This window comes from Canis lupus, chromosome 9, assembly GCF_011100685.1.
Source record: "Canis lupus familiaris isolate Mischka breed German Shepherd chromosome 9, alternate assembly UU_Cfam_GSD_1.0, whole genome shotgun sequence".
In the NCBI taxonomy this organism is placed as follows: Eukaryota; Metazoa; Chordata; class Mammalia; order Carnivora; family Canidae; genus Canis; species Canis lupus.
Genome location: NC_049230.1, coordinates 41,027,458 through 41,039,815, shown reverse-complemented (window position 1 = coordinate 41,039,815; position 12,358 = coordinate 41,027,458). Strand labels below are relative to the sequence as shown.

General features: G+C 43.7%; 1 protein-coding gene across 1 annotated transcript; it reads right to left on the bottom strand.

The window, feature by feature from the left end:
- Positions 1-212: 212 nt before the first annotated feature.
- Positions 213-12,043, bottom strand: LOC111097515 (transcription initiation factor TFIID subunit 4-like). The gene is made up of 4 exons (XM_038546044.1): positions 11,964-12,043; positions 11,467-11,790; positions 11,169-11,239; positions 213-661 (listed from the first exon to the last, which is right to left on the bottom strand). The coding sequence occupies exons 1-4, from the start codon at positions 12,041-12,043 to the stop codon at positions 603-605; spliced, it is 534 nt and encodes a 177-aa protein (XP_038401972.1). The 3' UTR covers positions 213-602.
- Between the last annotated feature and the right edge of the window lie 315 nt (positions 12,044-12,358).

Genomic DNA, 12,358 nt, shown 5'->3' with positions numbered 1-12,358 from the left:
TATGTGTATATATATATATATATATATATTTTTTTTTTTTTAGAAGAGGAGAGCTTGGTATTGAAAAGTTTGGGAGTTACCAAAATAAACCAGTAAGGTGGGACACCTGGGTGGCTCAGTGGTTAAGCGCCTGCCTTAGGCTCAGGGCCTGATCCTGGGGTCCCGGGATCGAATCCCACGTCGGGCTCCCTGCATGGAGCCTGCTTCTCCCTATGCTTATGTCTCTGCCTCTCTCTCTATATATATATCTCTCAAGAATAAATAAATAAAATCCTTTAAAAAAAATAAATAAACCAGTAAGGTATAGTCCCTCCTTAAACCATTGCCCAAGCAAGTTAGCATTTCTAAGGGGAACCAGCAGACAATTCAGCTTGGAAGCGACCTTGTTGGTATAATTACTAAACCTGAAATAATAACCTGAATTCTTTTTAAAGTTCTGGCGGAAGATAAAAAAACAAAGCAGGAGTTCTTGCTAGACCTGTTTATTTCAACATTGCCATTAGCACCTTGTGATTTATGAAAGGGGAAAAGGTTTAGCAATTAACCATGTTCCACCTCTGTGCCTTTCCTTTTTTGTTTTTTTCCCCCTCTTTTGCATTTTACTACACTCGTCTCAGAATTGAGGCAAAGGTTGGCTTCAGCTTCATTTCTTGATCCCTGGCTGTAAGACATGAGAAAGAGAAGAAACTAGTGGATATAAAACAAAGATGAAATTTCTTTGTCATAGGAAAATCCCCAGCCTGTGTTAACAGTAAGAGAGTGGGGATGCCGCTATATAGTAAGCTCCAAATGGGTGAGGAATATTTGTTTTGTTCACTAGCTATCTGGTCACTTAGAACAGAGCCTAGAAAATAATAAGCACTCAATAAATAAATACATGACAGAATAACAAAAGGCACTTACTAAATTTCTTTAGGTCCAAAGGGCTCAGCAAGCTGAGAGATTTTAATCTCTTTTCAAGGCAAATTTGATAGATAACTATGATTTTTATATCAACCCAACTCTAAATACTCTCCTCACTTATTTTCAAATTTATCATCTAAGGTTATCCTGCTCGAAGAATTATTATAAGAATAATGTCAAGGGCAGCCCAGGTGGCTCAGCGGTTTAGTGCCACCTTCAGCCCTGGGTATAATCCTAGAGACCCAGGATCGAGTCCCACGTCAGGCTCCCTGCATGGAGCCTGCTTCTCCCTCTGCCTGTGTCTGCCTCTCTCTCTATGTCCCTCATGAATAAATAAATAAAATCTAAAAAAAAAAAAAAGAATAATGTCGGCCACGTGGGTGGCTCACTTGGTTAAGTGTCTGCTTTTGGCTCAGGTCATGACCTCCAGGTCCTGGGATGGAGCCCAGCATCAGGCTTCCTGCTCAGTGGGGAGTCTGCTTCTCTCTCTTCCTCTCTCTCTCTGCCTCAGCCACCTGTGCACCTGTGCGTGCATGCATGTGCACAGCTGCTCTCTCTCAAATAAAATCTTTAAATAAATTAATTAAATAATAATGATATCAAAGCCTTTTTGTTTCCTCTGCATCTCAGTATAACTATCTCTTATCTAGGGCTTCTAGGTTCCCAGCTACTGTGTGCACTGTTTTATGTTCCTTATATATTAACTCACCTACTCTGATCACAAATATTTTTAAATATCAACTTAAGGAGCACTTGAAGAGGGGAAAAAAAACTGCTAGAGAGAGCCCAATACAGCAGAAGAAATTGTGTTTAAATAATGCCCACTGTGTCTCAGAATCCTTAGATGAGCACACCTAGTTAAGGAACTGCAGGGTCAAAGAAAAAGTGCTCTTGAGTCTGGAGCTCTAAGGTGCACCTCAGAAAACCTGATATTTCTTATAGTATTTAATTGAATCTTCAAAACCCACCATGAATGATTGGTAAACAAGTACTACCTGGGAGAGAGTACCAGGGAGCCCTCTGAATGTTGGTAATGTTCTATACCTACTTGATCTGGGTGATCACTATACATATATATGGGTATATGCACATGTAGAAATCCATCCATTGAAGTATATACTTAAGATTTGTGCACTTTATGGGGGCCCCTCATTGGTTTAGTCGATTAAGCATCTGCCTTCAGTTCAGGTCATGATCCCAGGGTTCTGAGATGTACCCCTGTGTCAGGCTACCTGCTCAGCAGAGAGCCTACTTTTCTCTCTCTCCCTCTCTCTCTCTCTCTCTTCTTCCCTCCCTCCCTCTACCTCTCCCCCAGCTTGTGCTTCCTCTTCCTCTTCCTCCTCTCTCTCAAATAAATAAATAAAATCCAAAAAAAAATAAAATCCTCTTTAAAAATTGTGCACTTATGAAAATTACACTTTATTTAAAAAAAACATTTTAAGAGGGATGCCAGGGTGACTCAGTAGTTGAGTGTGTCTGCCTTCAGCTGAGGGCGTGATCCTGGAGTGCCAGGATTGAGTCCCCAGTCGGGCTCCCTGTACGGAGCCTGCTTCTCCCACTCCCTCTGCCTGTATCTCTGCTCCTCTCATGAATAAATAAATAAAATGTTTTAAAACATTATTTTAAGGTTATTTATTTGAGAGGGAGAGAGAACACAAGCAGAGAGGAGGGGCAGAGGGAGAGGGGAAAACAGACCCCTTGCTGAGCACAGAGCCCAATGCAAGGCTCCATTCCAGGACCCCAGGATCATGATCTGAGCTGACGGCAGACGCTTAATCGACTGAACCAACCAGGCACCCAAATGAGCCACCCAGGCACCCCTGAAAGTTACACTTTAAAAGAAAACAGTAATGACCAGACCCTCTCTTTGAAGATATCATTCTCTTCAAGAGCTTCAACTATCATTTTTATATATGTGGCAGGGTCAAAATATGGAAACACAAATGACCAGAGCCTTCTCCCTTTGCAAAAGAGTTCACACAAATTCTACATTCTAGCCCACAATATATTAGATTTCATTTTAATTTTTAAAAAATTTTTTGTTTACAATTTCTTTTTTTTAAGATTTTTTTTTTACATAATCTCCACACCTAATGTGGGACTCAAATACACAACCCTGATACCAAGAGTCATATGCTTTACTGAGCCAACCAGGAGCCCCTAGTATTCATTTTATTTATTATTTTTTAAAGATTTTATTTATTTATTTATGAGCCACAGAGAGAGAGAGAGGGCAGAGACACAGGCAGAGGGACAAGCAGGCTCCATGCAGAGAGCCCGACATGGGACTGGATCCTGGGTCTCCAGGATCACGCCCTGGGCTGCAGGCGGCGCTAAACCGCTGCACCATCGGGGCTGCCCTCATTTTAATATAAATTTTTTAGATTTTTTTTCCCCAGATTATCACGTAAGATTAATCCTAGAAAGGTGTATGCTGCTCCCCCCATGTTGTAGAAACACTTGGCACCATGGTGTATGAGCCAATTTGGAAAATAGAGAAGAGAGGGTCTCAAAGTCCCAAGGCAATCTGTTAAGAACTCTGACAGATAGATGAACAGTAGCCAGATATTGTCACCAAAGTATGTAAACTTCATGATAAACTTGAACAATTCCTTAGGATATTCCTTGTCATATCTGAAGACTAATTTCATGGACAGCTCAATGCTTAAAAACAACAAACACTCTCTTTTTTCCATTTTTTAATTTTATTTATTTATTCATGAGAGACAGAGAGAGAGACAGAGACACAGGCAGAGGGAGAAGCAGGCTCCACGCAGGGAGCCTGATGCGGGACTTGAGCCCAGGACTCTGAGATCACGACCTGAGCCAAAGGCAGATGCTCAACCATTGAGCCATCCAGGCATCCCTCTCTTTTTTCCATTATTATTATTATTGTTGTTGTTGTTGTTGTTGTTATCATTAGGTAAAGAAAAATACCTAATTTCAGTGATAATGAGAGGTGAGACACCTGGAATCCCCTCCCCCTACCTTGTTCCTGAGTCCCCTGCCTGCTTCTCCCACACAGAGCTCTGGGAGACTTCAAAGTCAAACAGAAGTGATAGACCCAGACTGCTCTTTGATGCCTAAGAATATCAGAGCTCTTAGTTTGATGTGAATGCAAAGCATCTGTACTTTTCAAACCTTTCATGTTATCTCACATTGCTAACAACAAAAGCTGAAAAGTTTGAGGTGACACACATTACACACATTAAAATATTTGGAACCAGGAACTTTTCATTTCTTTTTCTATTATATATAGCTTCTTTTACTTTACAAACCACACTGGATAGTAAATTACTTCTGGCACGCAGCCTTGTCAACTTGCCAAATTTCAACTGGAGCAAGTTTTTACAGCAGGGCTAATAAGCCCTGAAAATTAGGAGGTAAGTATAATGGAAATAATGACATAGTCTTTAACTGCAGGAGCACAGAATGACAACGTGAGATTCTAATAGATTCTACTTTTAAAAGTTTTTTTATTCTAACGAAATCTTTTTTTAAAAAATTTTAGTTTATTCTACTTCAAAACATGTAAATGGAAAGAGTTTCTTTTAATTGGTGAAAAGCATTTTTGTGGTTTTTTTCTTGTGGCTTAAGTTATTGCTTTTTGCAAATTTGAAAAAAAGAAAAACAAAAAGAAAACCAAGAATATGGTAGTTTGGGGGTAGCAACCTACTATTAAAACAAACTGACATCCTGAAAAAACATGTTCTGAAATGATTGGCTTCCAGAATGGGGCTTGGCGATTGTGTATGAATATATTTCTTCAAAGCTGTAGCTGATTAGGTACATCAACTCTGTTTCAGTTTGTCCCTATTTCAGATAGAAACCCAGTTCCTGCTGAAGCAAATTTCAGGTCTTTATCAAACAAAGCTTCAAAAAATTGAAAGTAAATACCACATTTAATTTTTATCACTGAACAAAACAGGAGGGATCTGCTATGTGGTAAATATCCATTTCTCTAAATTTAATTATTACATCCATTTTTATTCACATTTACAAGTTGATGAGGAAAATTTTTTTCCCTTCTCATTTTGCCCTCCAATTAGACCTGGACTGATTAGTCTCAGCCCCACATGCTTGCTCAATCCCAAACTGTTTTAAGGTTTAGAGTTTGTGTGTATCTATTTAACTATACTAAAATAAAATGGCCTTGCTCCAGAAATGCCAGCTTTCTTATAGTTCCCCCACCATACCATGCATGTTATTTTATACTTCTATTAACACACACTATTCCCTTATGCCTGGAATATCTTGTGTCCTAGTATCCATTTAGTCATGGGAAAAAAAAAAGGGGGAAGCTTATCCTTAACACCCCACCATCCCACTATCACCACCAATTAGTGTACTTACATACATATATATAAAGGGCTCAGTCTTTGAATCTTTTTTCTCCCTCTCACTGATTCTCTAGGTGTCTTCATCCAGGCCCATTATACTAAATATCATCTTCAGTGCAGTCCAATAGAACTTTCTGGAATGATGGAAATATTCTTTATCTTCACTATCCAACCATCCAACAGTAGCCATGAGCCCCATGTAGCTACTGAGTACTTGAAATGTGGCTAGAGCAACTGAGAAACTGGACTTTTTATCTCATTTAATTAATAAAAATTTAAATTGCCACATGTAGCTAGTGGCTGCCACATTGAAAGCCAATTTTATTTTTATTTTTATTTTTTAAAGAATTTATTTATTCATGAGAGACACAAAGAGAGACAGAGACAGGCAGAGAGAGAAGCAGGATCCCCACAGGGAGCCCAATATGGGACTCAATCCCAGGACCCCTGGAATCAGGCTGAGCCAAATGCAGACATTCAACTATTCAGCCACCCAGGCACCCTGGACAGCCAATTTTATAGCACCAATCATAACTGTCCCCTGGGGGTGCCTGGATGGCTCAACCAGTTTAGTGTCTAACTCTTGGTTTCAGCTCAGGTCATGATCTCATGGGACATGGATCGAGCCCCAATTCAGAATCTGCACTCAGTGGGGAGTCTGCTTAAAGATTTTCTCCCTAAGGGATCCCTGGGTGGTTCAGTGGTTTAGCGCCTGTCTTTGGCCCAGGGTGTGATCCTGGAGTCCCAGGATCGAATCCCACGTCGGGCTCCCTGGGATCAAGTCCTGCACTGGGGTCCCTACAGGGAGCCAGCTTCTCCCTCTGCCTGTGTCTCTGCCTCTCTCTCTCTCTCTCTCTCTGTGTCTGTCATGAATAAATATATAAAATCTTTACCACAAAAAAAAAAAAAGGTTTTCTCCCTCTACCCCTCCCCTTTAAAGCGTGTACTTTCTCTCAAATAAATAATCTTTAAAAAATAAATAAAAATAACGTAACTGTCCCCTGAACTCCAGACCCATGCCAGTATATCCAACTGCCTACTCAACACCTCCACTTGGAGATCTTACAGGCATTCCAAAGTTAGTATGTCCAAAACCAAGCTCTTATGTGTTCCCCAAAACCTGCTCTTACTACCATCTTCTCCATCTTGGTTAATGGCAATTCCATTCTTCTGGTTTCTCAGACCAAAGCCTGGGAGCTGTCCCTGACTTCACATCTAAATTTATCAGCAATCCTCTCTGTTGTATAAAATATAGCCAGACTAGGACTTCTACCCGTCATTGCTACCACTGTCATCCGAGTGCAAGTCACCATTACTTTTCACCCAGATTATTGTGGTAGCCTCCAACCGGCCTCCCTGCACTCTTGAGTCCATTCTTAATAGTAATCTATTCTTGACAGCAGCCAAAGTTAAAATATAAGTCAGACCATGTCACTGTTCTGCTCAAAGCCCTGCATGGCTTCTTGACTCAGAATAAAAACTAAAATCCTTGCAGTTGCCTACAAAGTGTCATGTGGTTTGGTTCTCTGCCCTTTCCTTTCCTCTCTGTCCTTATTTCCTACTCTTCTCTAGTCTCCTCCACTCCTCCACTCAAGATACATTAGCCTGCTTGGTATCTCCACAACATGGCAATAAAGGGCCTTTGCACTGGCTAGAATTCCCTCAGCCTGCAATCCTCGTCCCCAAATAAATTCATGGCTCATTCCCTCACCTCCTTCAGATCTTTCTCAAATGTGTCACTCTCTCAAGGATGCCATTAATATTTTGTTTTTTATTTTTTTTAAGATTTCATTTATTAGAGAGAGAGAGAGAGAGAGAGAGAAAGAGAAAGCACGAGCAGGGGAAGGGGCAGAGGCAGAGGGAGAGGTTGACTCTCTGCTGAGCAGAGAGTCTACCATGTGGGGCTTGATCTCAGCACCCTGGGATCATGACCCAGGAGGCAGATGTTTAACATTTAACCAACTGAGCCACTCAGGGGCCCCAAGGATGCTATTCATATTTTATTTTTTTTTTAATTTTTTTATTTATTTACTTATGATAGTCACAGAGAGAGAGAGAGAGGCAGAGACACAGGCAGAGGGAGAAGCAGGCTCCATGCATCGGGAGCCTGATATGGGATTCGATCCCGGGTCTCCAGGATCGCGCCCTGGGCCAAAGGCAGGCGCCAAACCGCTGCGCCGCCCAGGGATCCCGCTATTCATATTTTATTTATTTTTTTTTTAAATATTTTTATTTTTTTTTAATTTTTATTTATTTATGATAGTTACAGAGAGAGAGAGAGGCAGAGACACAGGCAGAGGGAGAAGCAGGCTCCATGCACCGGGAGCCCGACGTGGGATTCGATCCCGGGTCTCCAGGATCGCGCCCTGGGCCAAAGGCAGGCACCAAACCGCTGCGCCACCCAGGGATCCCCCGCTATTCATATTTTAAATTGCACTTCCTGGGGCAGCTGGGTGGCTCAGTTAGTTGAACACATCAGATTCTTGATTTCGGTTCAGGGGATGATCTCAGAGTCCTGGAATCAAGCCTCATGTAGGGCTTCATGCTGAGCATGGAGTCTGCTGGAGATTCACCCCCTCTCCCTCTGCCCCTCCCCACTGCTCTAACTCTCTCTAAATAAATAAAATCTTTTTAGAAAATTGTACTTCCTACCTTCAACGACTCTTACTCTACATGCTTTTTCCTCCTCTGCATCACTGATCACCATCTAAAATATGGTGTTTAGGGGCACCTGGGTGGCTCAGTGGTTTAGCATCTGCCTTTGGCTCAGGTTGTGATCCTGGGGTCCTGGGATGGGGTCCTGCATCGGGCCCCCTGTAGGGAGCCTGCTTCTCCCTTTACCTATGTCTCTGCCTCTCTCTGTGTCTCTCATGAATAAATAAATAAAATATTTTAAATAAAATAAAATAAAATATGGTGTTTATTATTTATCTCTCCTCACATACACTGAAACATAAACTCTCTGGAGCTGAAATTGTCTGCTGCTCAATCTCCAGAGTTAGGCATGTAGTATGTGCTCATTACATATTCATTGAATAAATAAATGAGTATTTGTATAGTGCCATTACTTAGTTTGTGTTGTAACTTATGTTTTCATTTGCCTACCCTTCATAATACTGTGACTTCCATGGGAGAGAACTAGTATTTGATTTATGATTGAAGTCCCTAGAACCTAACAATGGAAAACCTTACTCAATAAACATTCACTGAAAGGAAACAACTCTACATTATGCATAATACCTGTTATAAAAGTCACTCACAGTGTTTAATTTGCCCAAAACCGTTCCTAAAGGACACTGAGCTACCCACAGCTACTTTTTTCTTACCACCTGACTCTGGGCAATTTGTCACTACTGATCAGACCACAAGGAAGCTCCTGACTCAAGACAACCAGTCTATTGACTGGCCACAAACCTGGCATGAAAAGATGAACTGGAATAACTTAACTCTCACTCTCTGGACTCTGAATTAGAAGAAAAAAGAGAATTACATGATGGGAACATAGGAGTTAAAACATAGGAGTTAGAGATAGAAGCTTGAGGAGTTTGAGGAGGCAAAGCTGTAAGGAAGCAGAAACTATGGGTAAGTAGAACTAGGAAATATGGAAAAGGTATACAGAATGAAGAGGGGAGTGAGACAGGAGCATGGTACCTAAAAGAAAATGGAGAGTCACTGAATTATATTAATTATATTAACAAGAGCATGGGACGCCTGAGTGGCTCAGCGGTTTAGCGCTGCCTTCAGCCCAGGGCGTGATCCTGGGGACCCAGGTTCAAGTTCCACATAGCACTCCTTGCATGGAGCCTGCTTCTCTCTCTGCCTGTGTCTCTATCTCTCTCTCCCTGTGTCTCTTACGAATAAATAAAATTTTAAAAATATATATAATATATAAATATATATGAACAAGAGCACCCTGGAAAGACAAATTACTCATGTAATTGAGGTCCTATTTTGAGATGTTTTGAATATAGCTCTTTCAGAGCTCCTTCTTGCTCTCTGTGTCAGCTTACAATAAAACCCAATTGCTTGAGGTGCCTTAAGGGATTGTCTGTTCTTTACAACCCTTAACCCCACTAGATACCAATACTCAGTTCATACAGTTGCTGGCACATGTAGAAGTATGAGGGGATTGTCATTTAACCGACATTTCTACCAAATGACAGATAGATTTGAGATGTTCTTCAAAGCCTTTGGCAATCAACCCTTGAAGCTTTGAGCATTTATTAAGAAGCATGGGGGGTGGGGGTCATACTCTCTATCGGCAAGCTAGCATCCACTTACAGTGTGAATGTACTTTGCTTTAAACAAATTTGAAACTCTGGATTTACAGCAACAGATTATTATTTGATCACTTTTAACAATCCTTTATTTGTCAGTTTTATTACAAAAGTAATATACTTTAGAAATTCAAATGCCACTTTCTTTTAAATGGTGAGGATTTATGGACCAAAAGAGAGCTACAAACCTCAAGTTCCCCTGCTACGTTTCAGTGAATACCACTGGCTTGGGAAAACACAAAGCACCTAAGGAAAAGGCTTTCTGCTTCAAAGACTTGGTCACAATCTTTCTCTCTTTCCTTCTCCATTAGTAGCCCTCCCCTATGGGTCCACACAGCTGCCACTACCACAGAGAAAGCCAGCTATTTCAAAATGTAGTTGCTACTTTGCTCCAAGGGCAGTGGGGCATAACAGTTAAGACCACCAGCTTTATTTGGAGTACATTTTGGCAAGTTCTACCAACATTTTACACATACATGTCTTAAGGCTCAGCATGTCCGACGTCTACAAATCTATGCTACAGAAATACTAACAAAAGTGCACAAACATACATATAAAGAAGGCAACTGAGCAATATTTGTAACAGCAAAACATTGGAAAGATCCTAAATTGTCCATCAGGCACATGGTTCAATAAATTATAGTACATCCACACACAGGTACACTATGCAACTATTAAAGAGAATGAGGAGTATGTGTGTATGAAATACAATAAGTTATATGTTATTAAATCTAAAATGGCAAGTTGCAAGACAGCAGTTATCGTAAAATTCATTTTAAATGTGTAGGTGTATTGTGAGAAAAAAAAAATTGGAGGATTGCCTGCTAAATCATTCACACATTGGTTACCTTTAAGCAGTGGAATAGGAAATGTCTACCTTGGTATATTATTGAGTAATATAACAAAGGCATATCTTTGTAAAATTTCTATTTAAATAAAATATTTTAACAGGAAAGATAAATGAAAGAGGCTTCAGAATCAAATTGTTTCAAATTCCAGCTCCATCGTCTTTTTTAGAGTTATTTTGGATATTAAAATGAAAATTTGCTTTATCTTAACTTCAGATTGACACTTCACAGCAATTGCTTGAAATACCTCAGCTTTTGTTCATACATTACAGCTTTTAAATACCAGAGAAGATTCTGCCTTGAGGAACTTGTGATCTGTTTTACGTGTCAGGAACACTTTTTGTAAGGTGAGTAATTTCACTCCCTCACTTATCTGTTTGCTAATAAGATACCCATAATAAATAGGGCATATTCTGTCTCTTTTGCAAATCCTGCTCCCTTTTCTCCCCATTTCACCCCAAGCCTCCACAACCTGGGAGCTGTCCAGGTACAAATTAACATTTAAAAAGACTTCAAGTTGTTCACACAAGCAGCTCTATTATTGCTTTCTCTTTTTACAGCCTTGGTCTGCTCAAAAACCCACACTCAAATTGGATCACATCCACTCCAGCCAGCACCCAGGTATTGTGGGCGAGAGGCCGCTTTTGGCTACAAACTCCTTTATTCATTCTAAAATAACTTCATTCATAAGGTTCATCGAACAACTAGTTTGTGCCCACCACGGGCCCTGACAAAGCACTTTTGCCTACCTTGTCACTAATCTTCACCGCAGCTCTGTGGGTGGGTGAAGTGTCACTTACCAGGGGAGCAAACCAGAGTCCCGAAGGTAAAGTGACTCGCGCAGGATCCCACAGCTAGTCCGACGGGGAGCCTGGGGGGAAATCCGGGCTTTGAGGTCACTAAAGGACACCAACGGTTCTTTTTTACTTTTTTTAGTTAACAAGTAAAACAAACAAACAAAAACCAGTGCTCTAAAACTTGTCAAGAAAAACAGCGCTCGCTCCCGCCACCCCGCTGTCCTCTCCCTCCTGCCGGGACCCTCAGGTGCCCGCGCACGCGCACGGGGAGGAGCGTTCCGAGCCAGGTCTCCCCGCCTACCGCGCTGCATTCCTACAGTTGCACAGACGTAGCCACGCTACACCCCGACGGCGCTCCGCCGTCAACCCCTCGGTGCTGCGTGCTTCCCCCTGGGGACCCCTCCTCGGTCGGTCCGGCGCCGCCGCCGCCGCGGTGGCTAGCCTGGCCCGGGCTGAGAAGCCACCGTCCCCCGGCCCGGTTCCCCGGCCTCCCCTCCCACCCTCCTCTGGCTGCGGGGCGAGGGCCGGGCCGCACGCCAGGGTCGGAGTCCAGGGGGTGACCCCGGCGCTCGGGGCGTGAGGAGGGTCTGGGGCGAGGGTCCTCGGGGCAGGCCAGGGCTTGGGTCTGAGGCGGAGGGCAGGCCGGGGGCGGGCTCCGCGTTCGAGGTCAGGGGTCAGAATGGTGGCGAGCCCCGGGAGCCGGGATGACGGTCAGAGCTGGGGGCCCGTGGGGGTGGGGAGCGAGGGCCGAGGCGGGGTCAGGGCTGAGGGCCGGGGTCAGGACGGCGATGGCCGGACTTGCGGGCGGGCGAGGACCAGGGCCTGAGGCGAAGGTCGAGGTGGTGCGGCGAGGGCCGAGGGGCGAGGGGCGGCGTCATGCGGCGGGAAGCGGGTCCCCGCGAGGAACAGGGTCCGGGGGCGCGGCGGGGGCTGCGGGGCGTCGGGCCGTCGGGGCTTAGCGGAGCGCGGGGCGCTGGGGGGCGGGCAGCGGACGGGCGCCGGCGCTCCCCAGCCGCGGCCCTTTGAGGCTCGCCGGGGCCCCCGACAGGGCGGCCGCGCTCGCGGGAGAGCGCGCCCACCTCCGCTCCGGCCTCGGCCCCGCAGCCCACCTCGACAGCCGCCCGAGGAGAGCGGTGGGCCCTTCCCGGCCACCCAGTCCCCGGGGGAGGCGGGCAGGTCCCGGGCGCCTCCGG